Here is a 26,537-nt window from a genome sequence, read left to right as displayed (position 1 = left end):
TCTTGCATTAATGTTACAAACAAAGCTCCCTTGCTAGTTATACGACAAGACAATCATCTTACCCACAACCAAACACTGCCTATCCTAAAAAAGAAAAGTCTTCTTCTAATGCCTTCTAGTTGCTTTTTCGTACACGTAGCAAGTGCCCTTTGTTTTTTTCCTTGTTAATCTTTTTTACGCCTAAAAAAAAAGCAAAACCCATTAACGGATCACACACCACTAATCCTCAAAAGAGCTTCTTGCTTTCTTCTTAAGGCTAAATGTGCAGATCTTTAGCCTTAAATTCTCATTTTCCAATGATAAAACCTACTTTACTGAAGTGGGTTTTTGAGTTTTTGTGGAAAAACTAATAGCTAACACTCAAAATCAAAGATTCTTACTAGTTTCTTACTGATTTTTTTCATTTCTTTTATTGTTAGCCATTGAGTCAAAATTAAGTCTTTTTGAGAGTTGGCAGCTAGGATGATTCAGTTATTGTTTTTGGTTCTTTTTGCTGAAGGCGTTATGGCATTCCTTCTATTGGTAAAGATTGGGCCTCTGAGAGAGCTTGTCATGAAGAGTTTAGATCAGTTGAAGATGGGGAAAGGTCCGGCTACCATGAAAACCATTGCTGGTACCATGTCTCTGATTCTTTTATCAAGTCTAATGAGCATTGTCAAGATCCAAAACAAGGGTGCAAAGCTTGGTACCGTGTCACCTATGGATCAGGTTCTATGGAGAACCCATTTGCTTGAGGCTTCACTCATGGGTATGATTCTACTCCATTTTTATGGGTCATTTCGTTCTGCCTCATCAATTTTGCTTGTTTATCATTCACGTGAAGTCAATGCCAAACTTCACTAAAAAGACTGTCAATCACACTAACCATTGATTATAAACTGAATTAGCTTCATCTCCCTGATATTTGAGTGAATGACTGTTGCATTTCAAGACCTCCTTTTGGTGGTATCATGCCATGTTTGACAGTCTGAGCTTGATCTTGTAGGTTTTACCCTACTTCTTGGGTTCATAATTGACAGAATGCATCATTATCTTAGAAAACTTAATGGGTTGAGGAGTAGTGTGGGATCTTCGAAAGAGGAAGTTAAACGACTTCAAAAAGAGAAAATGCTGCTTAAAGAGAAGGATGACGAAACTTCCAAGGAGATAAAGCAACTGAAAGAAGAAGTTTCCACTCTATCAGAGAACTTGAAGAAGCTGAAGGTGGAATCTGAAGAGAAAGACAAAAAGATTGAAACTGCTGAAGCATATGTTGTTTCTCTACAGAAACAATCTGCATATTTGCTACTTGAGTACGATCGCCTATTAGAAGATAACCAAAATCTTCAGAATCAAGGTCTAGGATACATGAAATTTTGAAGGACTCTTAAGAAATTTGTGCTTCGGGTATTGATTGGTGTGTCTTGTGGAGATCAAAGGGGTCTGTGCAGTGGGGGAAAGTAAGTAGCCTTGCCTGAGCACAGTTGAAAATTTTGTACCAATTCTCTTGAATCTAGAATTCATAAGTTTGTTCAACCTGTTGTGTTTAGCAATAGTCGAAACAATCTCTTTTATAGTCATTTTTGTCCCCCTGCTAAAAATCATCAAACTCACAGGCGGATCAACATCGGTAGGGTGTCCATGGATACTTTTAAAGATTAAAAAAAAAAAAAAATCGATAAATTGATAAGTCTAATTCTTCAAATTTTGAATACTTTAAAAAAAAAAAAAAGAATCCGTCATAAATACATTGTTACATCAAAACCATACAGTGATTTGTCAAAAGAAAACATGCCAACAAAGACGCTGAAACATCTTAGGGAGAGAGCCTTCAATCCTCGTAAAAGCTACGGTGAGAATATTTTTGTTGTAAGTTATATAAATTTGTATATTTATATTATGTAAAATATTGATAATTTATATATTTATATTATATTTTATATAAAAATTATGTGTTATAATTTATATCGATATAAAAATATAAAAGATATATTTTTTAATTTTATTAATAATTTTTATTAAAATTTTAAATCGAATCCGTTTAATTCGTATTATCTCATCTAAGGGTGTAAATGATAATATATTAATACTCGTAAGTTATTTGGGTTCTATTCGAATAAAACTCGAATTCGGTTTCATTATTATCGAGTCGAACTCGAGTTAAAAAAATAAAACTCGATCGAATTTAAACCGAATAACGAGCCACGAATTGAGAGTTAAAGCTCGAATTTTTCATTATATCGACTCGATTTGATTACGTTCTAATACGAACGACTGTCGCAGCTGTAGAAAAAGGAAAAACGTTCGCCGTCTGTGGGAATCGAACCCACGACCACATGGTTAAAAGCCATGCGCTCTACCGGCTGAGCTAAGACGGCTCGACAATCTTTCTTCACAATTTATATATAGCTCTTGTACACACTTTTTTAAAACCGCAAGACCAAGCTCAAAATTTTAGGCTAGTCGGTCACCGCTGGGTGCAGAGCAGAAGAAACCGCAGCTTCTCCAGCAATGGCCGAAATCTCAGAAGCTCATGACTCCGATTCCTCCAAATCAACGGACAATGCTAGTGAAGCACCAACTCAACCCGAATCGGAGCCTGAGTTCAACCCGAAGTTAATGCGTAAAACCAAACCCGGATTGAAGCGCCTTTTCCTTACCTTCTCCGTTCTCCTCTCTTTCCTCCTAGGTCCGCCTCTGAATATGAATACACATCTTTATAATTCTCTTTTTTTTTTAATAAATAGCCAATAATTTTTCTTTTTATTATATTTTTTTGAAAATTGAATTTTAGGTTTGCAATTCTTATGGAAATCTGTCGAGATCTACCGTTCTCCGCTTCCGTTTCGCGAAATCGACTCGCTCTCGACTCAGCTCGGCTCGGATCATTTAATCTTCCCGCTCCATTTCCATGCCCTTTTCGTCGGCTTCGACTCCGATCCAGATCGCCTCCGTCTGTCAATCCTCTCCGAAATTACCAAGCTAACCTCTCAAAAACCTAAATGCTCCCATAACTACACTCTCTCCGTCACTGTCGACTCCGGCTCCCATTGCCTCCACTCCCCGACCACATCTCCACATTCGTGTTCATACCAGTGCGGATCGATTACCGCCATTGATTTTGATCAGAACGATGACGTGGCGATCGATGAAAGGTTGGTGCCAGTTTTTGGTGGGAAAACTAATGAGTACAGTGTGGTGGTGGTGAAGGGTGAGAGTGAAAGAGCTGTTGTGGGGAAGAATAGGCGCGCGTGGGTGGTTGTTGGCAGTGGCAGGGAGGTGGAGATAGCTGTGGTGAAGGTTGCTGAGGTGTTGGTAAAGGTGTTTGTGAATGGAGGGAGAGAGGAAGGGTCGATTCGCAATGAGTTTATGCCTGTGGGAGCTGATGGGAGGATCGTTCTTTCGTTCAATTTGCTCAATGCGGATCCACGTGATTGGGTTTATGATTGGTATGAGCCTTTTTGCTGCTAACTTTTGCTCGTTTTTGTTATGATTCTGTTTGTTTATGGTGAAAATGTTTGATAGAAGGATGATAAAACTAAACAAGTGTAATGGTGCTTTTGCATTTTGATCATCTTTCTTTTCCTTGTATATGGTGTAGGGATTTTCGAAAGATTGATAATAATTTATTGGCCCCTATGATTGAGGCTTTGGGGCCTGTGGCAAACATCAGTGTAGAAAGTCAGGTCAGTGGTCATCTTCCTTCTTCATTTCGTTCGTATCTTATATTCTGGTTTTTCATCTGACTGGGATTTGATTGTTCTCATGTCTAGGTTTTGTACCACACACCAAAGGCCTCATTCTCGTATTGGGATCAACAGTTGCAGAGCTATGTCTTTAGTACCAAAGATCTTCCTTTCTTTGTATGTTTCTTTAAGTTTTTGACTTCTTCGGTTTCTGTAGATTAGGATGCTGTTGGAAATGTCTTAGTGCTTTAGTTTTATTATATTTATTTATGAACATGTTTGCGTTTGGAAAAGGTGACAAGAATTTCAGATATTCTTTCTATTTGTCATTTAGTCATGAGTTATTGTACCTCTTTTTTAAAAATCAAGGGAACTTATATGTAGTTTTAACAGGTAAATTCTAATGAATGGCACTTGGATACTTCAATTGCGGCTGGTGGACGATCAAAGATACTGCAATTTGTGGTGTACATTCTTTTACTCCATTCTCCCTTTGTTACTTAACTGTAATGATTGCATTTATGGAGGTATAGGGTGTATCAACCTAATAAGCATATGACCATCCTAGTCAATATATTTTTGGTTTCATGTCCACTTTTGGAAAAAAAATGTTGATTGGACTGTATGCCAACTTTGATCTGCCAGTGTTGTTAATAATCTCTCTTGTTCACTCTCATATTTATGATTTGCTTGCACACCCGTTTCATTTTCTCAAGCTGTGCACTTTTCTCTCTGTTGCCAGATATGTACCATCTGCAAAGGAATGCCCTCTTCTTCTCCAGCTGCCAAATGGGGAGATTTCTAATACAAATGGCTTTATATCCCCAGTTAGTCATCAAGCCTTTATTATCTTCATGCCTTTCACCGGTTTATTATTCTTGTTAAACTGCTACCTTATTAAACATTGTTCTCATGAAACCTTTCAGATGTGGGGAGGTGTTATTGTTTGGAACCCCCAGGGATGTCTGAAGGATGATAACAAGCCCACTGCCAGGCGCACAATTCCCATGCAGGTTAGATGATATAACAAATTCAACAAAGAACTGTGTAGTCTCTCTCTCTCTCTCTCTCTCTAACACACACATGCACATTCACATTCAGATGCTGTAAGTTTCCAGAGCAACTATTGTTGTTTGTGACTGACGTTCAGAAATCAGTTTCAAACCATTTAGTTTGTGGATTTATTGCCATCCAGCTTGTACTTTGGAAAAGAAGAGAATAAGTGAATGAGTAAAATACATCTTCTATTATCACAGGTGGCTTCTATTTAGTTTTCTCGAGTTTAATGCATCAATGTTCTTGAACAGGATCTTGAGAACATGTTTGAAGTGTTCACTGGGCAGTTTCGGCAACTTTTTGGATTCAAGTCTGTCAATATTTATGCTGGTGCATCGGGCGTTTGGAACCTTTTACCTAGCGAAAGAGGTTTTACTGAGTGGTAAGACAAAATCCTAAGTCACTAGCAATTATAACTGAAACTCGTATTCCTTTTGCCAGATGGCTAATAGTATTTTCCTGACAAAAGTGGACTCAATTTCGTAGCGTTCTGATTAGCAAGTTTTTTCCTTAAATTCCAGTCAAATTTCTTAAAATGTAAATATATTATCTTTTTCTCCTTCAGTTGTTCATTCTGTCCATATTGAGACTTGAGAGTATTTCTCACTTTCAATTATTGCACAGGGAATTGGATGTATTGTCACGGCAGCACACATGTTTTAATCTTCATTCATGTGCTTCAACACTTGGATCTCTCTCAAGATTGGTATGTGTTGGTATTACAAGAGGGACCATCTGATTCAGGTGAATTTTTTGCTACTGAAGACAAATTTTAATGCAGGTTCAATCACTGCCGAGGATGATTATTATGGATGAGATAGGAAAACAGGTAAGATATAAAATTGTATTATAAGTTTATTTATAGGAGCATTTGCATTTGTAAGCTTCTGTTTGAATATTATCATTGAACTAACATTATTTAATTTTATGGTGGTGTCTTTGAGTAGGTGAAGTTTTCTCTTGAGGCAGCAAAGCTGGCGCAAAGTAATGCTTCTAATGGAGTATATGAATCTTCAGCTGGTATGTTCCAAAACTTACCTGTTGGCTGTAGATTATTGTTCAATTGTGTCTTAAAATAATTATTTGCTCTCCAAATCTTATATCAGCAAGACTACCCTAGCAAACAATTTACACTCTTTTGTCAGCTTCCTCAAGGCAAGCAAGGTCTCTGGCAGAGGATGCTTTTTTCCACCCATCTATTATGTCTGTCAGCTACTATTCCTTCGAGCACTGTTTTGCTGTCTACTCGGTTAGTTAAATGAAACTTACACATCTTGATTAATAATAATTAATCAGAAATTGAGATTTACTTACCAAAGCATGCTTTATTACTTCGTATCTTGAGATTTTGTTTTAAGTGCTATTGGAATTAAGTGGTTTCTAATAGTTAAATACTCAATTGAAGGTTATGTGAAAAAAGAGTATATGCAGTGTTTAGTGGCCATGGAAGGGAAGGAGAAATCATTGTTTAAATGAGTGGTTTGTATAAATTTAAAGCAGGAATTTAGATAAAAAGTCCAGTGAATATTTCTAATTTTTTTGCAATATAGCATTCTTCAATTCTTTTCTTTGTAGTCATCTTTCTTTCATCCTCTGGTTGCTGAACTAGTATCTATTCATTCAAACAGATTATTAACTAGGTTACTATTAGTTGCATCGGTTTATTTGACTTGAACTATAATTCTATGTCATCTTCTATTTGCGCAGCCATTTTTTCTGCCGGTTTCTATGCATGTTGTGCTTGCAGCTCTAAGAGAATTGAGAAGATATAGAAAAGAAAAGTCAAAGTATCTAGCTTGGAAGGCTAAAGCAAACGCAGCATCTTGAGTTTTTCTGTGGATCGAAGATTGATATCAAAAGGCTCCAACAGTTGGAAAGGAAGATGCCAGAGGAAATTGACAATTTAGCCACATGAGAATCCACAATTTTGAAACACATTATACATGCTTGTATCCGTAGCAATTACCTGATGTCATATGCCGTAGAAAATTTATCGAGCAGTGTTGAATTTGAGAGTATTTCTATAAGCACAAGTTTTGGATATATACCGAGTGTTGTTGGTCAGTGACAAAACAACAGTTCATGCTAAAACGCAGTGTGTATACTTGATGCCAATCTTTTCTAGTTCGATTGAAGACTGCCAAAGGGAAACGAAAACCATTCCCTTGAAGATGAAAATCAACTGTCACCTCGCATCAATCAGAATGTTAAGAGGTAGATTTGTCACTTCGCAAAAAATCACACAAAAGTGTTAAGAGGCAGATTTGTCACATTTACATTCTCATTATTAAATTTGGCAATTCGTGTTATGTCCATGTTTGATTCGTGTCTAAACATAAAAATTGTCATATAAACTCGTATCGTTAAAATTTAAACCACGTCTTTGTGTGTTTTTCATAACATTATTTAAATTACTGGATCTACAGAACACAAAATGCGTTGCATGTAAAATTTTGCTGATTCCATACTCCATAGAGGGAAGAGGAAACCTGATGAGACTTCTCCAATTAGTAATAAGCAGAAGCTACAAAACAAAAACTGTATATTCCCTTGGGTCATCACAACCATTGCTGCCCTTGGTATATAAAAAAAGGGGGCTTCGCATTAATATAATACATGATTTGAGCTCAAAATCCCCCTTTACACTTCATTTGGATTTTACAAATGCATCAAAAGATATTTTACTTAATTAAGAGAGTGCAGCACATACATTAGTTTAAAGTTTCTAACTGAAGCATATGAGGGAGAAAAAAAGCTCTTAATCTAACACTCCATCCTTTGATTTCAATAACAAGCAAATGCAGCCATATTTTTTTGTCAATAAAGCTGAACAAGAAAGGGAAAAAAAAGTACCAAGAAGAATTGCTACATGCGGGGTCTTATCAGCCAAATCACAGCCCTGCAACAACCACTTGCTAAATCTCTGAATGTCCGCCACTAGAATCCAATGCAAGAATTATCTTCTTTCTTGGGCCCTGGAAGCAAACCAAAATAGCTTCCTAAAGGCAGAGTGCAGGGAAGAGAAAACAAGTACGAAATAGGGAAAATAGAATACTTCCTATACATGCATATAACAGAAAAAGCGGAAGACAAAAGACAGTTGCTTATTGAAGGAAATGCTTCAAATCACTTAAGTGAAAGGCACAAGTATTATGTTGGACTAAAGGTAGAAATAAAACGACATACGTTTTCAAATTACCTTGACACAAACTCAAACTAAGGATTTTCTAAGCTCCCTCTATCACTCACCATAGATACATACCAAAAATTTCAATTTATACATTTAAATATAATTAAACTATTAATTCCAATAATACTGTAAAATTATTATATGTAATAAGAAGAAGGCAAGCAAAAAAAGGGATTTTCTTGGTCAGTGAAAAAAGGAAATTTTCATAAGTTAAGAAGGGTATGCCTTGACTTTTTTAAACGATGCAAACATTTGGAGCATCTCAAATTGGAAAACTGAAGAAAACAAGGGTAAAGTAACACAATTGCTTGGTTCTGAAACCGGATTATAGCGTTCATCCCTATTTTAAATCCCTCATCAATCAAGACAAACATCAAAGAGAGCTTAAAGAAAATTCAAAACATAAACCGTGCATCCACATGTTGAAGGTTCGTTTTAAGTTACCATTGGTATGCCTAATGCTTTCAGATCCTCATCAGTCATGTGTAAAAGAGCTGTCATATCAACCTGCAGAAGGAGGTTTATATCTTATAGTTATAGTTGAAGCAAAAATTCCTTTAATTTATGTAATGATTTAAAACAAGAAAAGGGGCCAATGTACAAAAAACAGAAGAAAGAATAAAACTACATACTTCCTCTACTTGAAAAGTAATTGCGTATTTTTCAAGACCCAACGACTGGAGGAAGCCTTCCACTGATGTATTAGCCTGCATAACAAACCACATAGCTTAGACACTAATAAAATAACTACCATAACATGTATTGGCAATAAAATATAATGGGGGATGGCTCTTAAGTTGCAGCTTAAACAGCAAACATATGCAGGTCAACTTTAATCGGTTCACTTCATCATACATCGCAAACCAATGTAAACAAGCCCTAGCAATATGCATGCCATTGCCATACATGGCAGGTTTTTGAACCCCCACCCACCTCTGACAGGAGGAAAACAGATAAGAAGGTAAAACAAAGCTTTACTTTTAATGTATCATGCTTGTCAATTAACAAAACAATAAACGTAAAACACCAACAAAAATTGAAATGTCAAGGTATAAAAATATCATGTCACATATTATAATATCATGCAAACAAAAATGCTAGCCATCCCTTTGTTTTGTGTTAACTTAGGGAAGAGGAAGAAAAGGATGGGGGAGCCAGGGAGGGGGTGTCCCTAACAGCCCAAAATGGTAAGAGATGATAATAATAAGCAAGAAGTGTAGAAGTTCTATACCTTTTGCTGAGCCTTCTTCCTTGCTGCCATAGTTGCAGCCCTTTTGGGCTCAGGCTCAGGAGTTTCAACTGCTACACTTTTCCAGGCTGGTTTGGCTACTTCCAGTTTTGGTTTTGGTGGATCAGCATTCATCGGTTGTGTATTCATTGTCCCAGATAATTTTTCACGAAGGTCACGCACACCTGAGAGAGTCCCCCTTCCACTTAGAGACACCTGTTGGAGACTTTTCCTTTGGAGCTTCAAACGAAGATCTCGGGCATCGACTTTGCGATCTTCACAAGCCATTAACACACAGTCAAAACCAAATAAAGATGATCTAGTTGCATCCAACTATAGCAGCAATATTTTAGTTGCATGTGATTGTGTCAGGCAATCCATACTTGAAACTTGAGGTACATCATCTTGGTAAAGATCATGTTCCCACTTGTCATCTTGCCTCTGCCTGCAAAAGATATGGCATGAAATATCTTCAAAGATTAGGAGCATTAAGGCACAAAAATGTAAATAAACCAAATTCAACTGATGCCAGGTAACATCAGCTGAAAAATCACTACAACTTGAAAAAGATATATAATACCAACACTGCTACCCAAGAGGTAAAATCATTCATACCCCTTACAAACTCAAACCACATATGCCTAAGTTCGCAAGCAACAACCATAACAATAAGAAAATTATGGAAGGTCAAAAGAATGGAGTAAATCAAAATATGAAAACAGTGTCAGCAAACTGGCTTGCTCTTACTTCCTTTCTTTGCCGCCGGGGGAGATTTGTATAGGGCCTATTGAGCACCATATGGCAAATACTAAATCATAGTAACAAAAGAATAACACATACTAGATTTAACCAATTCAGGAACCATACAAGAAAAATCTAATACATAAATATAGTGAATTTAAACAAAACCATGGTTCTCTATTTAAACGATCTTTAAGTCTAATGCACTGATTAGCTCCATCTCAAATCCTTCATAGCAAAGGCAAAACCAACAGCAAAAATTTATTCCTAATAAGGCAAATAAACCCAGGTTTTTAAAATTATTCTCCGTAGAAACAAAGAGAAATAAAGAGAAAAAACCAAACCTCTTGCCAGTAATTTGACGCCAGCGAATAGAGTTGTTAGCAAAGTTGCCATTAAGTCTCTCCTTTACCGACCTTTTACCAGCACCCTCCACTCGATCAGCATACATCTCTATCCGCTGACAAAAAAACCCTAACCCTAATCTTTATAAATCGCGAGAAAAAGCGTCGACGATGAAGACAGATTGGTTCTCTAGAGGATTTTACGATTAAAATTCTAGCAAGCGTGAGGAAAAAAAATAAAATAAAAAACCCTAGCCCTAATTTTGTGTAAGTAATTAATTTCTACTTGTCAGCAATTTGAAGATTTTGGTCTTTGTTTTTTTTTTTTTTTTCACTGGTTGGGCTTTCGAATTTGGAGAGCGATGCGTAGCGAAGGATCTGTTCGAGAATTTTAAGTTCCTTCACACATCAGTCATCACCGACTGGGCGACTCTGTAGAAACAAAACGCACCGTGTTAACCAAAAAAAGAGGCGTAATCTGTTCTGAAGCCCATGAGTCCAAATTCCCTACGTTGGGTTTGTCTAAAGGTGTAAACAAAAATTTTTTGGATGAATTATTTATGACATATTTAAATTGTGTCTGTTTTTATTATTTATTAAGTTTAATAAATAATTTTAAATAATATTTTTATATTAGTTTATTAAATAAATCAAACACAAACAGAAATATGTTTGTTCATTTATGTTCATAAATAAATTTATTTAAAATTCATTCGTTTAATATTTATTTGTTATTCGTTTGTAATAATACTAATAAAATTATATTTTTATCTTTTATTTTAATCTGATTTTAAGATTCATTTATATTTGTTTAAAATTTATTTGTTTAAATTTATTTAATTATAATTTATTTATTATTCATGAACATATTCGTTTAATATTTATAAATGAACTCGTTTAATTTAAATGAATTGAACATGAATTGAGCATGAATATTTTACCACTTAAACGAACCGAATTCGAACTAATAAAATAATTTTTTATCAAACATAAACCAAGCCCGAACACATCTAAAAATAAACGAACAAACTATACACATTCCATCATTTATTCATGTGTTCATGTTAAATTCATATACAACCCTAAGTTTGTCAAGGTCGTCCACTGGTTATTCTTTTAGAATTGTTGGTTTCTTTTAACAAAATAATTGTGTGCAGAAAAAATGGAAGAAAAAAAAAACTTTTGAAGAATTTGACATTTGACTATGATCATTGGAACATCCTGATGCAGCCACTGCAATTTATAGTACGAAAGCAATCTGGTATGAATTGTTAAATTGTAAAAGAAAATGATACAAAATTGAGTCACATGGGATTCTGGAAAAACATGATCTTCTCACTAATTCTGAGATTTTTTTTTCTCGTATTGTACACTGAAAACTTCTATATGTTTTAACTTCGTGAAAAATAGTATTGCCAACCTACAGCAAGTCCAGCTACTAGTATGACTTTGAAGACTAACTTTGAGTTAATGAAGGATGACGAAGCTGGGGCTGAATGCGGTTGCTCCCACTGACGACCTCTAAGCTTGGCAGACAACTTTGATAGCAGCGGAAGTGGCCAACCAGTTTTTCTGGCAGCTGAATGCAGAACAATAAAAGACAAATATCAGTCGGAATGATGACGACTTAGATAGTCAAACCAGCAAAAGCTGCAACCATAACATAAGCACCGGTTTGCACAAGCATATATAATGCAATTAAACACCCCAACCATATAAATTTTAGTTTCTGGTGGTCGTTCATGATCTCCCTTCGATTACCTTTCCGAGACCAGCATTCTTCAGATATGAGAGAGAGAAGCAAGTAATGAAGAAACAAGAAACAAACCTGTTCTACTCAGAAGGACCATAAAATTTATGAATGATTCACTACGGGTGAAGTTTAACACCTTTCATTCACCTCCAAACGTGCTCACCTGACCACGTGGCTAAGTACTAAAAGATATACTGATAGACATTATTGATATTACCAAAGTTTGCATTGAACTTGACAAATTAGACTTGTGTGATATTGACCAACTAGCATAAAGGGCTATCACCATGATAATATAGGAGATTAATGTTATGAACTTATGATTTAAAACCATAATTTAAAAAACCACATTCTCAAGAGAACTGATAATGACCAATTCCTTAAGATCAACGTACCTTTGTCTTTAAGAAATCTCTCCTCCTCAGCAACACGCCTTCGTAGTACATTGACCAATAATCCAAAATACAATGCAAACACCGTGCACGTAATTGTGATAACATTGTAAGGCATGCTAAAATCAGGTGTTGTCAAAGGTACCAATAATACTTCTGTGTAAGACATTACAGGACTTTTTTCCTGCATGAGAATCAAGCTAATACCAAATGAGAAGAAGAATACAAATTGATCATGTTTAGGACCAGAAATATCAAGATTAATACCTGAAACTTTGACAATAAGGGTGACTTGTTCAAAGAGTCATCTTCGAGAAAAACCATGCTTGCATGGAAGTTTGGAAAGCTTATAATAGCTGATGGTATGTCAAATCCTTGATTAGCATCAGGGGGATATTCATCAATATGTAAAAAACCCTATTCAGACATATCAAAACAGAAGATCAACTAGTCAACGATACACCACAAAGCAGAAATCATACTAAACTTTGGCCCATCAAGCAAGAAGCATATGCTATTTTTGTTTCATTGAAATTATTGATTTCATCAAAACATATGGTCATTATCCAAAAGCAGAAGATGTCTTAGATTAATAGCAGTATATCAGGATAGCAGCTACTTTCCATTTTCTACTGAAGCAGCAGTTTGTGCAATAAAAGTTCTTCTAAGTTCTAATATTGCAATGAATATATATATATATATATATATATATATATATATATATAAAAGATAGCTAAAGTTAGCTAATACTTGCGAGGATGATGGGTGCAGCCAGTGGTAATTTATCCTTCTTTTTTTTCAGACATAAGCAAAGATTATATAATTTGAATGTATAGGTGGGTTTCATCTTATGCATCCGGCTCAAGGAGTAAACAATGGGTTGAGAATCTAGAGATTGGGATACATCTAGGTCTCAACATTAACTATAACAAGTGGAATTAGTTAATCGGTTATTGTTCAAACTAGCAAACATATTCAAAGTCTGAGTTCAGATATATTGCAGTGTCAATATTAGGTATATTCACAGTATTCAATTTGCTATCTTATATGACTAATTTATCGTAAGTAACTTTTATAGAAATAAATTTTCTGTCTTAATCTAAAAAATTGGACCCCAATGTAGCAGAAACTCACCAATATTTAGTGCAGTTATTATTAGTCTAGCATCTCACCTTTATGGATCACATTAGCAGTTTTATCCAAATCTTTAGTAACAAATTGGCTTCTCAGGTAAAAACAAATAACTTATGTTGATTGAATGGAATGTGTAAACAAGATCAACTAATAGCTAAATAAATATAATGAAAACTGCACCTTATCAAACTCTATGGTTAAAGCAGCTGATGTAACTCTGCAAGGAAGTTTCAAAACCACTTCCATTACACCAGGAGACACTTTGTCTTTGGAAGGTGAAACATTTATCTTCTCAATAATATCTGAAACAGCCTTAGGTTGTTGATCGACAAACACTTGCAGAGAATGGAAATAGACCTTAACATACCAAGGCACAACTTGAAAAACATAAACTCGCAATTCACACCTTTTATCATTGGCATTAGCACCCATGAAGCCCTCACTCAATTGTGTAGATTTTAAGGAAATAGCAATGGTACCCCTCTCATTCCCACTTCCCATCAAGAACCTACTAGCACGTAATGGTGCTTGTTGACATAACCAAACTACAGGAACCTTCCAAATAACGCCAAGATCAAATGGCTCAGATTCACTATATTTCACGACTGGGAACTTGTACAAAATGGATGAGCTCTTGCTATGCATACTGTTTTCTTCTATAAATACCCTTTCTGGTTTAGCAGACAACTCAAAGCTGGGATTAGTCCAAAAATTCTCAGTGGTCAAATCATTTGCTACAAGCTTCTCATTCTCTTTATATAGATGCTTCAGTTCAGACACTAAACCTCTGTCCAGTAAAAGATACACATTACTAGACTTCACAAGAACACATCTTCCACTAACTTGTTTCCCAAAAATTGAACTAAGAGACCAGCTTGGTTGAATATGTTTTTCACTAGCATGGGCCATACTGGCTCTTCGACTATTAGGCCGGAGAACAGCTGTAAGTGTCTGTTCTAATACAATGCCTGAATCCATCCCCTCTGAAACAGATCCAGTTGATGTCAAATGCAACCGCTGAGAATGATAAAAACCTCTGTAAATTGATGGCCTATCCAGTAACTTGGCAAGCCCATCTTTGTCCCGACAAGGAAGCAACTTCAGCCATGGAGTTAGATTCTCTGTGCAAACAGGTTCACGAGGCAATGTACCATACCTCAAATTGCCTGAAGCAGGTGGAAAACTCCATTCTGGGGCAGAATAAGTTGTAGTAGACTCTAAGAAGTTTATTGAGGCACAGAAAAGACCTGAGAGAGAGTGCGTTAAATTCTTCCACGAAGCATCAATCTGATGTTGTGGTACATCAAAGACAGCCCATAACTCAACACCAGGGGGCTTTGCATTGCTGCTTGATATGGGATCAAATCCACCAGAGCTTTCATAGTTCCAGCGGCCTTGTGTGAAAGACAGCTCCATTTCCTTAACTTGAAATTTCTGAACCTGCTCAAAGTCGTACTTAGTCATGCACTGTTTTCAAATACTGTAAAGACTTGGCTTAATTGCTAATCTTTTTTTTTTTTGGTGCAAGGGAGGGCAACTGGCCCTATACAAAAACAACTAGAGCAATTGTTAATCTTTTAATATCTGCAACAAAGCTACCTAAGTTAATTGTTAATTTCTTAAAGTCTACAATAAAGCTATTTGTTATCTTTTCCTTACACAAAGAGAGATATAAAAAATTACTGCAACACATACACAATCACTGCATAATATTTTTCAGGTAAACTTATAGCCAAGTTTGTACTTCATGTCAGACATAACATTGTTGAATAGGTTGGAAAAGTTCATAAAAACATTTCATTCTCATGTATATTTATGAAGGCAGAAAAAAATAAATTAATCATAACTTGAGTAGGAAAGTATCAGAGATAGGTTGAATGATATATTTAAGTATATAAGCTAATAGAAGGTTTTCAAACAAAAAAGAACCTTTATGAACTACCTTAATTGACTCAGGCCAAGCTGAGTGCTCCTGAGATAATGATTACATTTAAGCTTAAAATATCTGCATCTATTTTTTGTCATGAAACAAAAGCTAATAAATCAAAATTTTAAATACCGATTAGTCTAGGAACTTGATGCAGTCCACTAACAACTCAAATTGACTCAGCCTGAGTTTAGTACAAAGAAGGCAACCTGAGGATATGGGAAGGAGGTGCAGATGCTGGAATTTCAACCGCAAACCTGCTTTATGCTACTTCTTAAGGGTGGCTGCATGAACCTAAGCCCTGGGTTCGGCTCAGCCTGAGTTGACAACTCTATAGTCCTTGCTTAATCTGATCCTTCAACCTAACATCCAGGCAGAAGCAGATCAAAAGCAAGCAAATCCATAGCCCTCCCTAAAGCACACAATGCTTCAATATTTTGCTAATAAATGTATCAAGAGAACAGGAAGATTTCAAATCTTGAGATTTTCCACCTTTCCAAACGAATACTAGATTCAGAAACCAAAGAAATCAACTTGACTAAGCTAAGCTAAGTTCTCTAAATCCATTCAACAAAAGCAACATAAGAAAACATAAATACTCAGGAAAAATTATGTTTTTCTAAAGACCAAGAATTCCAAGTGACTCAAACGAAAAATAAAATGAAATTAAAAAAAAAAAAAGGTACCAACTGAGAAATGGCTTTGGGAAATAAATGATGGTGGCGTCCATTCGAGGTAGAAGGAGGGGCAGAGCTTTGAAAATGGAAATGAGCCAAAGCTTTGCGATCTGGCAATGGCTTCAAGAGTAGTTCCTCATTGAATTCTTCTTGTTTTTGGCCTTCTTCATTGACCGATCCAAAAGCAACCCAATATTGCAAGAATTGATGAGTTACTATAAGAAGGAGCACGAGAAATGGTCTTTGAAGAAGCGCCATCAATGGGTTTCCTTAGCAACCTGAAACTATGCTAGTGGGTATAGAGAATCCGCCATGCGAGCAACAACACCACGGAGCTTCTCAAAAAAAAAAAAGGGATCAGTGAAGAGCCTTATTCTTCTCAATTATACCACCTCTCATTTTATAGATGGGCCAGAAGGTGTTCTTGCATGTGGATTGGGCTTTGAAGCCCACTTCTTCTTGTTGCTTGGAGACTGACGGAGTCTAATTTCCAATATTTTTATTGTTCTCTGGTTGGACAGTTCGTATATACGTGCCATTTATATGTTTTCAGCTAGGAATCTGGATTTTTTTTTTAACTTATAATATATATAATTACGATGAATTTATTAATTTTATCGGATAAATATTTTATGATTATATAAAAAAATATTTTTTAATCTATTCATACATAAATTTAATTATTTATATATTCGTATCATATAAAATATTAAATTTTATATATTTTTATTATATTTTATATAAAAATTATGTGTAATAATTTATATTAATATGAAAATATAAAATATATTTTTTATTAAACTCATATATAATAATAATAATTATTATTATTATTAAAATTTTAAATCATATAATTTTCGTATTTTATATTAATATCATATTATTATATTATATTTTAAATTATTAAATCAATTTGTTTACATCTTAATTAATCATTAATTGGAATCCACCCTATAAATATTAAATATTGATCATGAAATATATTTTATACAGTCATCCTCGATTGGTCCTCGAATAATTGATGCAATGAGCATCTTCCAATGTAACGTCAGACACATCAAAACCATGCAAGGTTCTGTACAAATTCACCGCATAAAATGGGAAGTTCCCTTTACAAAATTGTACTATTTTTAAAGAGTGATATTTTGTACTTAAAAAAAAAAAAAGACAACAACGACAACTTGAAACTAAACGCATAGTTAAAATCACGTATAAAAGACAAAGTGAATATTCACCCTTGTGCTTATGTGGGACGATCTTGAATGTTTGTTAATCATCCATGATTTGATTATCAACAAGTTAAATCATATCTGATTGTTACGTTTTTCAATAAACAAAACAAGATCATGATATATAAAATAATTAATAAAATATGATGATAATTATTATATATTATATTTTATTTATATTTTAAAATTTTAATAAAATTATAAAAATAATTAATTATTTTTTTATATAAGATTAAGGTTGACAATCAAACTCGTATATGATGAATTTCATCCTAACTCGACTTTGTAAGATCATTTTTTATAAATTCGACTTCGGATTGAGTCTTTTTGAAAAAAAAAAGTTAAACACAAGTCATATCAAGTTTTAAGCAAATTCACCTCAATCTAATCTTATATATATTATTTTTTATTATTTATTTAATTATATATTTATATTTTAAAATAATATTTTATATTTAAAATATTATTTTATTAATTTCAAGTCAAATTGGATTGGTTACCGATTTAAGCATATATAAATCAGATTGAATTCAAATATAAAAAAAATAAAATTTTAATATTAGATTTAATTCAAGTATTAAGTTTATAGAACTAGATCATATTTGTGACAAGCAAAAATCTATTTTAATCTTACCTATTATCATTTATATATAAAATGATTCAATTTTTTAAAAAATAAAAAGAATTAATTTTTAATTCATAAAATTAAATTTATGTGTCTTATTATATTCTTAAAAATTATATTTATAATTTAAATTATATAAACTTTCAAAAAAAATAAATTTGATTAATAAATAAATTATTATATTTTAATCTTTACACATATGAAATATAAAATATAATAATAATATTTTATTTTATTTTTTTATAATTTTGTGTATCAAATATATCTCAATTTTTTTCAATTTCTGACATTTATAATAAAAAAAAATTTAATTTTTTAATCAAATTAAATTGAGTTGGATTTAGGAGCAACTAATTTCCTTATGCTGCCAAACATTTATGGTAAGAAGGTGATATATTTTCAAAAATTATTTGTGGACTTCACCATATATGTTCCCATCCAACCATATGCCACACCTGATCCCCTTACCCCACCACAATTTTCCGAACCATCCTCAGCCGTACAATTCCCATATACTCAATCTCGACCGTCCATTCCGATTCCCCCCCAACGCCCACCATTTAATAGATTCCCAAACCCGGAATCTAAATCTTTATCAAATCCAGTTCAATTCCCAACGTTTCATTTCCCCACATCCGGGCGCATATGGAATCCCTTAAAACTCGCTTAATAAGAGCTCCACGTCATCAATTAGTACAAATTATATTTTCACAATATTACCTTATTGCCACTACGCGAGGACCTTCGAGTGAGTTGAGAAAGTGGAGTCCACTTGGTTGACAAGTTTATATGTCGCGTAAAATCAACGCTATTTCTTGTATTTCAAAGTCCCGTTTTGTCTTATTCTGAGGGAACCGCCCTTTTTAAATCTCCACGCACGAGAAACCGAAGGGCGTCACTGGAAAAATGTCTGCGAAAGGGGGCGTTGGCGGAAGTGTTGGCGGAGCTAGTGGCGGAGGACAGGAGGAGGATCGGAAGCCAGCCGATCAATCTGCCCACATTAACCTCAAAGTCAAGGGCCAGGTTTTATTTTTACGTCCTTCAGATCATCTCTTTTCTTCTTTTTTTGTTTTCTTTTCTGATTGTTTGTTCTTGGCTCGTTTGTTTGTAGGATGGCAATGAAGTGTTTTTCAGGATTAAGAGAAGCACTCAGCTGAGGAAACTGATGAATGCATATTGCGATAGGCAGTCGGTGGATATGAGCTCAATTGCTTTCTTGTTTGATGGGCGGAGGCTCCGAGGAGAGCAGACTCCCGATGAGGTAAATTTCCTTGTTTGTTTCCAAACGCTACTCTACTTGTCTTGATAGTTGATGCTGTTATTTCAAGGTTCTGAATTGCTATATAAATATGTACATAAGCTTTTGAGCTGATAATTTCGACAAGCGCTCTAAGGAGACATCTGAATATACACTTTTTTAAAAAGAAATTGTCTATTCAATGTGGCTTTTGATTGTTAATATGGTGATTTCAGAACATAAATGAGGGTACTTTGTTAAACATTGGTATGTAATATTTGCTGGAATGTTAATGGGGTTATTATGTTTCAAGGAAAACAATATTTCGTTAAGCTCTCACGGTTTTGTCGCAAAAGACACCAAAAGCCTCTACTTATATATCATAACATATATCTCCTGATGTGGGATTGTGTGTCACAGAAACTCAATGAGTGGTATATAAATATCCTTGTCGTGTGTTAAGGAAATTGATAATGAGTTATTAACTTGATTACTAAAACGGAGAACTAGCAATAGGATAAATTTCCAATATCCTACCCCATATAGTAGTTTAAATTTAGAAACTCAATGAGTGGGTTTATAAACATACTTGTGTGTTCAGGAAAGGGATACTGAGTTATTAACTTGATTACTAAAATGGACGAGTAGCAAAAGTATAAATTGCCGGTATCATATCCTATATAGTAGTTTAAATTTAGAAACTCAATGAGTGGGTTTATAGATATATTTGTGTGTGCAGGAAAGTTATAGAGTTATTATGTGTTCAGGAGAGTGATAGAGTTATTAACTTGATTACTAGGTTTATAGATATATTTGTGTGTTCAGGAAAGTTATAGAGTTATTGTGTGTTCAGTAGAGTGATAGAGTTATTAACTTGATTACTAAAATGGACGAGTAGCGGAAATATAAATTGCCGGTTTCTTATCCTATATAGTAGTTTAAATTTAGAAAGTCAATGAGTGGGTTTATAAATATACTTGTGTGTTCAGGAAAGTGATATTTAGTTATTAACTTGATTACTAAAACGGACAAGTAGCAATAGGATAAATTGCCGGTATCCTATCCCATATAGTAGTTTAAATTTAGAAACTCAATGAGTGGGTTTATAGATATATTTGTGTGCTAGGAAAGTTATAGAATCATTGTGTGTTCAGGAAAGTGATAGAGTTATTAACTTGATTACTAAAACGGACAAGTAGCAAAAGTATAAATTGCTGGTTTATTATCCTATATATTAGTTTAAATTTAGAAACTCAATGAGTGGGTTTATAAATATACTCGTGTGTTCAGGAAAGTGATATTGAGTTATTAACTTGATTACTAAAACGGACAAGTAGCAATAGGATAAATTGTCCGTATCCCGTCCCATATTGTAGTTTAAATTTAGAAACACAATGAGTGGGTTTATAAATATACTTGTGTGTTCAGGAAAGCCATATTGAGCTAATAACTTAATTACTAAAACGGACAATTAGCAATAGTATTTAGGAACTCAATGAGTGGGTTTATAACTTGCGTGTTCAAGAAAGCAATATTGAGTTATTTACTTAATTACTAAATTGGCCAAAAAAAACTTAATTACTAAAATGGACAAGTAGCGAACATATAGATTGTCCGTTTATAGAACAATAATCATTCTGTGTGGTAGTTGAAATTTGGAGACTCAATAAGTGGGTTTATATGCATTTGGCGTGGTCAGGAAAGCAATATTAAGTTATAAACTTAATTACTAAAACGGACAAGTAGCAAAAGTATAAGTTTACTTGTGAAATTTTTTTAAATTCTACCCTAGGATGATAAATTAATATCATCATAATATAAGACTATTACCTCATTTTTTTTCATTGCTGCATTTCGCACTATGCATTAAATGAAATAATCTGATTGGATGCTTCCTTCAGTTTTAAAGTAGGATAAGGAGAATGCGGAATGCTGATTGTGATGGCAGTTGTTTGAAATTCACTGTAATTTATCCTTAGCCCATTTAAATGTATGTCAGTGTTAAAGTATAGGTTAGAAACGAATGATACATTATAAGCGTGATCATGCTCTTATGAATCATGTTTGCGTAATGGTCGTGCTCTTATGAATCATAGTCACATAACTTATTGCTGTGGTTTTGCCTGGATTTTGTCGTGGGTGGCTAGCTCGAGATGGAGGATGGAGATGAAATTGATGCAATGCTGCACCAGACCGGAGGTGGGTGTGGAAGTCCATAGCTGCTAATTGGACTACATTAGAAATACACAGAAAAAGCTAGGGGAGACAGGCTTGGAGCAAAGTAGTGGTATCATATTTTATTACATTTATGTAAATGAAAGATCTAGAAAACTTCTGGAACAGTGGTTTTCTGCTAGTAGTAAATTTCTCATGCATGGATATTTATTTGATGGTTTGGCCTGTTGATTTAATAATACATGAAGAACTGCAAATTTTGCTTCGGCTTTAGTGGCCAGTTGATGTTTTGTTAAGCACATCCTGATTTCCTTAAGAATGCAATTTGGGTTTGCAAGGCCAAGTGTTATTGAGTCACCTAACCTCAATGATCCAATACTTTTATGTAAATTATGGTCCGATTTATTTATTGTTAAATGTTATTTAGTTTAAAAGTTCCATTTTCCAATCAAAATTAAAAGGTTCTTCAAAGTATTTTTGCGATAAAAAATATATTTGAAATAAAAAAAATTATTTTATTATTTTATACATATTTTTAAAGACTTTTTTAATTACTTGTTGAATTTTTTTACAATAATATCAAATTTTTAAAATTTTTAACTATCATTTTTAAATGCATTTTTTTTAACCCGATAGCAATACAAATGTAGCACTAGACAATTCCGTTGATGCTGTGACCGCTGACCATGAAGCTAATTGCAAGTCATAAAGCAAACGGACGTGATTCATTAAGTTATCAAAATTTACACTAAAATGAAGGGTTCCAATCTTTATGTCTGATTTGGCAAATTAAGCACATAAATTGAGAAATAATGTTTGATTTCCATCGATAGTAATTCAAGGGAAAATACCCAAAATTTTATTATCTTTGCACTGAAAATTTCTATATTCCAATTAACCAAATATTCAACTTTGTACTCAAATTTTGAAAGAATTTCTTGAGGCCAACAAATGTTTTATACTAAAGATTTGAAATTGCATAAAAACTTCAAAATCCAAGTCTCATTTAGCAAGAGTTTCATGCTAAAACATCAAAATTTACCAATTACAGAGGGTCATGAGAAAATGTATAGTTGCTGGGTGTGGGGTCATGGGCAACTTTGGCCATTGCCATTGAACATAAGAGAATGTGGACAGAGATTAAGAGCAATGAAAGGGAAAGAAGAGGGAGAATAAGAAAAGAAAAGATGTTGATGATGGAAAAAGGTGAAAGAGAAAGAAAACTGGAGAAATTTGCTCAAATTGCTTTGCCTTTTTCCATTGACCAAAAAAGTTTTCCGGTGACTAATTTTCTTTGAGCTAACCGAACATGGGAAAATACAGAAAATGGCTTCCAAAAAGTCTTTTCAGGCGTACCAAACGGAGCCCAAGATTCCTTTTTCTTACATTTTAATCATTTTCAGGGACTACAAACAATTGGCCTTCGATCTTAAAAGGTATACATCCCTAAATGACATGTAAAATAGAAGGACAGTATCAAAAACAACAGAAGTTTAGCTACTTGTCTGCAAAATTAATCTATTCCCAGGTTCTGAAGGGAACCCTTTGCTTGTCATGAAGCATGAGCATCTCAAGCTGGCAAATGAAGTTTTTTGTTGTTCTTCCAGCTGCAACCATCAAGAAGCATAGAATATAAAAGAGATGATTCAGATTAATAGAAACAACCATAACTTCGTATATTAAAATTTTAGACTTTCACCTGTTAAGGTAGTAGTAGAAAAAGTCGGCGTAAAGGAGTGTCTGAACAATCCCAGAAATCCAAGCTGCAAGAGCCATAAAAGAATGTAAGAAGCAACAACCTATATAAGCACACAAGAGAGTATATCGAGAAAGGCCAAAGCCCATGTAAACATGGGCAATTGACTAGAGCCCAAATATGCTACTAAAATGGTTAAATTTTCTAGAATCATCTTCATTCAATATGATAAAGTTGGTCATCAATTTTAACCATTCATAACAAAGTAATAATTTAAGAGAGAAACAGATCTACAAACCAGAAAATTCCTTCCAAAAGTTATTACACCACATATATACTAAAGCCCAAGGGCATCAGATGAACATGCTACCCTCTTGAGAATGTCAAAGCTAGTATTAATCTAATATGCCGTGTTGCCTGTAGCTAACCAACACCACCAGAACGATGCTAATGATATCTGCCAAGGTAACTCCATGATCACCACCCTGTCTATGTGTGAAAGGGAGGGAAAAAAACTAGGTCCAGAGCCAAATGAAGCAATTCACAAATTATGCAACCCCAAGCACTTTCTGAGTTACTACTACATTTATTTCTAGTACTAGAATCCAAGAGATAAAAATTATTATCTTACAACAACAAAGGAGAGACCATAACAACATAAGCAATATGTTAGACATAAAGCTCAAATCATAGCAACAATCTAAAATTTGACTTTTTAATGGTGTAACAACCAACAGACAAAGAGGTCCTAAAAATCCTAACAATCAACAATTAAAAAAAAAAAAACAGCTTTGATATTGATCTTAAATAAATCAAATTCAAATATTTGGCTATGTTCAACTAGATGTGGGGGCATATGGCTCTAAAAACATCAACAAAGAGATGAACTGTCAGTCTTTCTCACCTCTCCCACTCATGTTTTAAAGTTTAAAGGGGGAAGAAAAATGAAAGAGAAGAAAGGACCCCCTTGCAGCCTTTCTAACACAAGTTTAAAAGTTAAATCATAAACCAATTTATACGTGTATGATGCATATAGAACTTTCAAAGCAATATATTCTCTGAAAGAGAAAGAGAGACTTACGTATCCAGTGGACATAGTGTGGTTCAGTAAAGTATCGATAAATCCAGTTAAAAATGTATAATCCTCGATATGCTCTGCAATAAAAGAGAAATACATATAAGCAGATCTGTCCATTACACACATAAACATGCACATCCACTACAAAAGGAAAATTCAAAATCCTGTACAAATCAAGAAAGACATCACATCATCAAATAAATATTCTAAAAAAGAATGCCTCAATCTTTTCATTCGGAAATTCGTAACATGGTTAATGATGCATTGAGTTTTTCCTACCATACTGCAAAAAGTACTTCCAATGCATACGGAATCATATGTAAAACAACAGCTTACAAATTTTATTTTTAGTTAGCCAAAAAACCCTTTTCTCTAGCTCTCTTCAATGTAGGCTATAACTCTTAATTCAGGCCTATTATTCTTTTCTCTTTTGGTCCTCTGAAACAAAGGATATCTGACCATAAAGAAGAGTAACAGAATCATATTACCGGCAACAAAAATCCCAAGTCATTATCTCTTGAAGCTTCCAATATAAACCTTCGTAAGGATGAAGAAATTCTGAACTCACAAAGATACTAAACTTCATTGAGTCCTAAAGAACAGTTAAGAATCCAAAACATGATGCAAAGGAAAGCCTACATTTTTATCCTGACACTGTCAACTTGAAAGTCTCAGGTTCAAACAACATATTGTTAATTGAAAAGATATTATGTTTCATACATGATTAAAAATTAAACATAAGGCAGAACCAATTCAAATAACAAATTCACGAAACTAAAACAAACCAAACAAAGCACAAGACCTAAGGGTATTTTCAATTAATTAAATAAACATTAGTACTTTTAGAACATTTGATAAGTTTAAAGCATACCCAAGAAGAAACACATATTGGCCAGTCAAGTTGTCAATGTTTCTAGTCCTTTGCAATAGCACAAGCTGAGGAAGTATAGCAACAGCTTCAAGATACAACGAAAAAGTCCACATTACCTGGAACCCATTTTCCATAAATCAAAACAAAAAAGTACAAAATGTACCATAATTGAAAAAATTCAAGGAAAAAAAATTAAGAGACCTCCTTGAAGGTGAAGTTCTCATGAATAAGAAGGGCCAAGAGCAGGCAAGGCAATAGAAGAAAATAATGGCGGAAAGTGTCTTGGTCTTTATCGTAAGATCTTCGAACAACCTTATGGCCACGCATATACCAAACAATCGAAAACGAGCTTCCCAAAAATATTAATTTCATCAAAGTGTTGTAAAGAGATATAAAATCAGTAAATATGTCCAAGTAACGGCTAGCAAAAACGACAGCGTAAAGCTCTTGAGTCTTCAAAGAAATACCTGTGCCAATTCAAAAAAATCAAAAATAAAAAATCGAAGCTCGAAACCTAAAAAAAAATTACCGGCGCAAGATTTGATGGTGTGGATCTTGAGAAGCAAGACGAGAACGCTGGCCAGGTGAGTCATATCACCTGCTAATCTGAATATGTTCATTTTCGCTCTTCCAGATCCAAAAGCCTAAATTTCCCTTCACCTGCCCAAACGTTTCCAACGGTCCTTTTTCTTTTTTTGTTCAGAGAGTGGGTTTGATCTTGTGGTTTCCAAGTATTTCATTTTCTGTTGGTTTTTCTTTAAAAAAAAAAAAATCGAACATCCTAACGGTGGAACCGGAGACAATGATCCTTTACCAATAAGTTTCGGACAGGTCATCGTATCCACAGTCACATTCTGGTCAGCGCGAGACTATTGACGGCAAGTAGTGTCGATTTCAGGTTTATACCCAAAACAAGTAGAGATATTTTTTGGGCCAATTATATAGCCGTTGCCCCCAACTGCACCATGGTTGCATTTGGCCTTTCAATTACCCTTTTTTTTTTTTTTTTTAAAGTTTTCAATTGAAAGAGGAAGAATTTATTGAGGGTAATGGATTGTTTTAACGTAAAGGGTGTTTCTGTTTGTACTTTTGTTTTTTTCCTATATATTTTAAAATCAATTTTAAGTAAAATTATTTAATTATTTTTATCTTAATTTTAAAAGTTTTTAAATATGAATATTCAATAAATTTTATAATTAATTTATTAAATTTTTGTATTTAATAAATTTAAAAAAAAGTTACATTTAGCATTTAAGTTTAAGATTTTCAAAAAAATTCATCTAATCAATTTCATCCCGATTTAACAAAAAAATATTTGTTTAATTTTGTGAAATTCTAACAAAATAAAAAAAATTCAATTAAGGAAATTTCATATTTTGAAAAATTTTCACAACATTACAAAAAAAAAAAACAATTTATTTCAAATAATTATAAATTTATTTAGAATTTATTTTAAAAAAAAACTATAATTTTAATAGAAGGAGTACCTGATTACAATATATGGGCATTTGGGTTTTTT

General features: G+C 33.9%; 6 protein-coding genes and 1 non-coding gene across 12 annotated transcripts; 3 read left to right on the top strand and 4 right to left on the bottom strand.

The window, feature by feature from the left end:
* Nucleotides 1–172: 172 nt before the first annotated feature.
* On the top strand, nt 173–1,558 carry LOC111283694 (uncharacterized). The gene is made up of 2 exons (XM_022872279.2): nt 173–748; nt 986–1,558. The coding sequence occupies exons 1-2, from the start codon at nt 463–465 to the stop codon at nt 1,357–1,359; spliced, it is 660 nt and encodes a 219-aa protein (XP_022728014.2). The 5' UTR covers nt 173–462; the 3' UTR covers nt 1,360–1,558.
* Nucleotides 1,559–2,284: 726 nt separating this feature from the next.
* Nucleotides 2,285–2,357, bottom strand: TRNAK-UUU (transfer RNA lysine (anticodon UUU)). Its single transcript has one exon. It is a non-coding gene; the product is annotated as a tRNA-Lys (tRNA).
* Nucleotides 2,358–2,435: 78 nt separating this feature from the next.
* Nucleotides 2,436–6,812, top strand: LOC111283339 (uncharacterized). Of its 3 annotated transcripts, none has more exons than XR_016341063.1 (13): nt 2,436–2,668; nt 2,774–3,428; nt 3,581–3,665; nt 3,753–3,842; nt 4,059–4,132; nt 4,408–4,492; nt 4,592–4,678; nt 4,973–5,103; nt 5,346–5,427; nt 5,503–5,550; nt 5,669–5,741; nt 5,828–5,970; nt 6,429–6,812. XR_016341063.1 is itself a non-coding variant. In XM_022871796.2 (13 exons), exons 1-13 carry the CDS (start codon nt 2,491–2,493, stop codon nt 6,546–6,548), a joined length of 1,812 nt encoding a protein of 603 aa, XP_022727531.2. In that variant the 5' UTR covers nt 2,436–2,490; the 3' UTR covers nt 6,549–6,812. The 3 variants fall into 3 exon arrangements, 2 of the variants coding, with proteins under 2 accessions (XP_022727531.2, XP_022727535.2); XM_022871796.2 differs by having other exon boundaries at nt 5,867–5,970; XM_022871800.2 differs by lacking the exon at nt 5,828–5,970 and having other exon boundaries at nt 6,429–6,636.
* A 574-nt stretch (nt 6,813–7,386) lies between these two features.
* Nucleotides 7,387–10,658, bottom strand: LOC111283340 (uncharacterized). Its single transcript, XM_022871802.2, has 6 exons — nt 10,225–10,658; nt 9,523–9,584; nt 9,143–9,414; nt 8,544–8,618; nt 8,356–8,418; nt 7,387–7,696 (listed from the first exon to the last, which is right to left on the bottom strand). The coding sequence occupies exons 1-6, from the start codon at nt 10,329–10,331 to the stop codon at nt 7,637–7,639; spliced, it is 639 nt and encodes a 212-aa protein (XP_022727537.1). The 5' UTR covers nt 10,332–10,658; the 3' UTR covers nt 7,387–7,636.
* Nucleotides 10,659–11,483: 825 nt separating this feature from the next.
* LOC111283819 (uncharacterized) lies at nt 11,484–16,479 on the bottom strand. 3 transcript variants are annotated; one of them, XM_022872444.2, is made up of 6 exons: nt 16,117–16,479; nt 15,640–15,792; nt 13,684–14,943; nt 12,637–12,786; nt 12,373–12,553; nt 11,484–11,803 (listed from the first exon to the last, which is right to left on the bottom strand). In XM_022872444.2, the coding sequence occupies exons 3-6, from the start codon at nt 14,917–14,919 to the stop codon at nt 11,616–11,618; spliced, it is 1,755 nt and encodes a 584-aa protein (XP_022728179.2). In that variant the 5' UTR covers nt 14,920–14,943; nt 15,640–15,792; nt 16,117–16,479; the 3' UTR covers nt 11,484–11,615. The 3 variants fall into 3 exon arrangements, with proteins under 3 accessions (XP_022728179.2, XP_022728177.2, XP_089614844.1); XM_022872442.2 differs by lacking the exon at nt 15,640–15,792 and having other exon boundaries at nt 16,117–16,462; XM_089758718.1 differs by lacking the exon at nt 15,640–15,792 and having other exon boundaries at nt 16,121–16,237.
* Nucleotides 16,480–18,778: 2,299 nt separating this feature from the next.
* Nucleotides 18,779–21,646, top strand: LOC111283460 (small ubiquitin-related modifier 1-like). Its single transcript, XM_022872040.2, has 3 exons — nt 18,779–18,984; nt 19,073–19,222; nt 21,346–21,646. The coding sequence occupies exons 1-3, from the start codon at nt 18,868–18,870 to the stop codon at nt 21,415–21,417; spliced, it is 339 nt and encodes a 112-aa protein (XP_022727775.1). The 5' UTR covers nt 18,779–18,867; the 3' UTR covers nt 21,418–21,646.
* A 1,045-nt stretch (nt 21,647–22,691) lies between these two features.
* On the bottom strand, nt 22,692–26,000 carry LOC111283958 (ER lumen protein-retaining receptor-like). 2 transcript variants are annotated; one of them, XM_022872653.2, is made up of 6 exons: nt 25,548–26,000; nt 25,220–25,485; nt 25,019–25,134; nt 24,151–24,224; nt 23,073–23,136; nt 22,692–22,980 (listed from the first exon to the last, which is right to left on the bottom strand). In XM_022872653.2, the coding sequence occupies exons 1-6, from the start codon at nt 25,636–25,638 to the stop codon at nt 22,944–22,946; spliced, it is 648 nt and encodes a 215-aa protein (XP_022728388.2). In that variant the 5' UTR covers nt 25,639–26,000; the 3' UTR covers nt 22,692–22,943. The 2 variants fall into 2 exon arrangements, with proteins under 2 accessions (XP_022728388.2, XP_022728389.2); XM_022872654.2 differs by having other exon boundaries at nt 25,617–26,000.
* Between the last annotated feature and the right edge of the window lie 537 nt (nt 26,001–26,537).

Source organism: Durio zibethinus, chromosome 3 (genome assembly GCF_047325235.1).
Source record: "Durio zibethinus cultivar Kanyao isolate XHJ-2024 chromosome 3, ASM4732523v1, whole genome shotgun sequence".
Taxonomy (NCBI): Eukaryota; Viridiplantae; Streptophyta; class Magnoliopsida; order Malvales; family Malvaceae; genus Durio; species Durio zibethinus.
The sequence above is the reverse complement of the archived record's forward strand: the minus strand, read 5'-3'. Positions and strand labels throughout refer to the sequence as shown.

Coding starts and splice junctions, on each gene's coding strand:
- LOC111283958 (XM_022872653.2), bottom strand. CDS start 25,638: ATGAACATATTCAGATTAGCAGGTGATATGACTCACCTGGCCAGCGTT. Junction 25,135..25,219: donor AGAACTTCACCTTCAAGGAG/GTCTCTTAATTT, acceptor AATGGGTTCCAG/GTAATGTGGACTTTTTCGTT. Junction 23,137..24,150: donor ACACTATGTCCACTGGATAC/GTAAGTCTCTCT, acceptor TGGCTCTTGCAG/CTTGGATTTCTGGGATTGTT.
- LOC111283460 (XM_022872040.2), top strand. CDS start 18,868: ATGTCTGCGAAAGGGGGCGTTGGCGGAAGTGTTGGCGGAGCTAGTGGC. Junction 18,985..19,072: donor ACCTCAAAGTCAAGGGCCAG/GTTTTATTTTTA, acceptor GTTTGTTTGTAG/GATGGCAATGAAGTGTTTTT. Junction 19,223..21,345: donor GAGAGCAGACTCCCGATGAG/GTAAATTTCCTT, acceptor GTGGGTGGCTAG/CTCGAGATGGAGGATGGAGA.
- LOC111283819 (XM_022872442.2), bottom strand. CDS start 16,365: ATGGCGCTTCTTCAAAGACCATTTCTCGTGCTCCTTCTTATAGTAACT. Junction 12,787..13,683: donor TAACCATAGAGTTTGATAAG/GTGCAGTTTTCA, acceptor ATGTCTGAATAG/GGTTTTTTACATATTGATGA. Junction 11,804..12,372: donor GAGATTTCTTAAAGACAAAG/GTACGTTGATCT, acceptor TTCTGCATTCAG/CTGCCAGAAAAACTGGTTGG.
- LOC111283339 (XM_022871796.2), top strand. CDS start 2,491: ATGGCCGAAATCTCAGAAGCTCATGACTCCGATTCCTCCAAATCAACG. Junction 2,669..2,773: donor TCTCCTCTCTTTCCTCCTAG/GTCCGCCTCTGA, acceptor ATTGAATTTTAG/GTTTGCAATTCTTATGGAAA. Junction 4,679..4,972: donor GGCGCACAATTCCCATGCAG/GTTAGATGATAT, acceptor GTTCTTGAACAG/GATCTTGAGAACATGTTTGA.
- LOC111283340 (XM_022871802.2), bottom strand. CDS start 10,331: ATGTATGCTGATCGAGTGGAGGGTGCTGGTAAAAGGTCGGTAAAGGAG. Junction 9,585..10,224: donor CGTCAAATTACTGGCAAGAG/GTTTGGTTTTTT, acceptor TATCTTTTGCAG/GCAGAGGCAAGATGACAAGT. Junction 7,697..8,355: donor AAGCATTAGGCATACCAATG/GTAACTTAAAAC, acceptor GTTTGCTTCCAG/GGCCCAAGAAAGAAGATAAT.
- LOC111283694 (XM_022872279.2), top strand. CDS start 463: ATGATTCAGTTATTGTTTTTGGTTCTTTTTGCTGAAGGCGTTATGGCA. Junction 749..985: donor GCTTGAGGCTTCACTCATGG/GTATGATTCTAC, acceptor TTGATCTTGTAG/GTTTTACCCTACTTCTTGGG.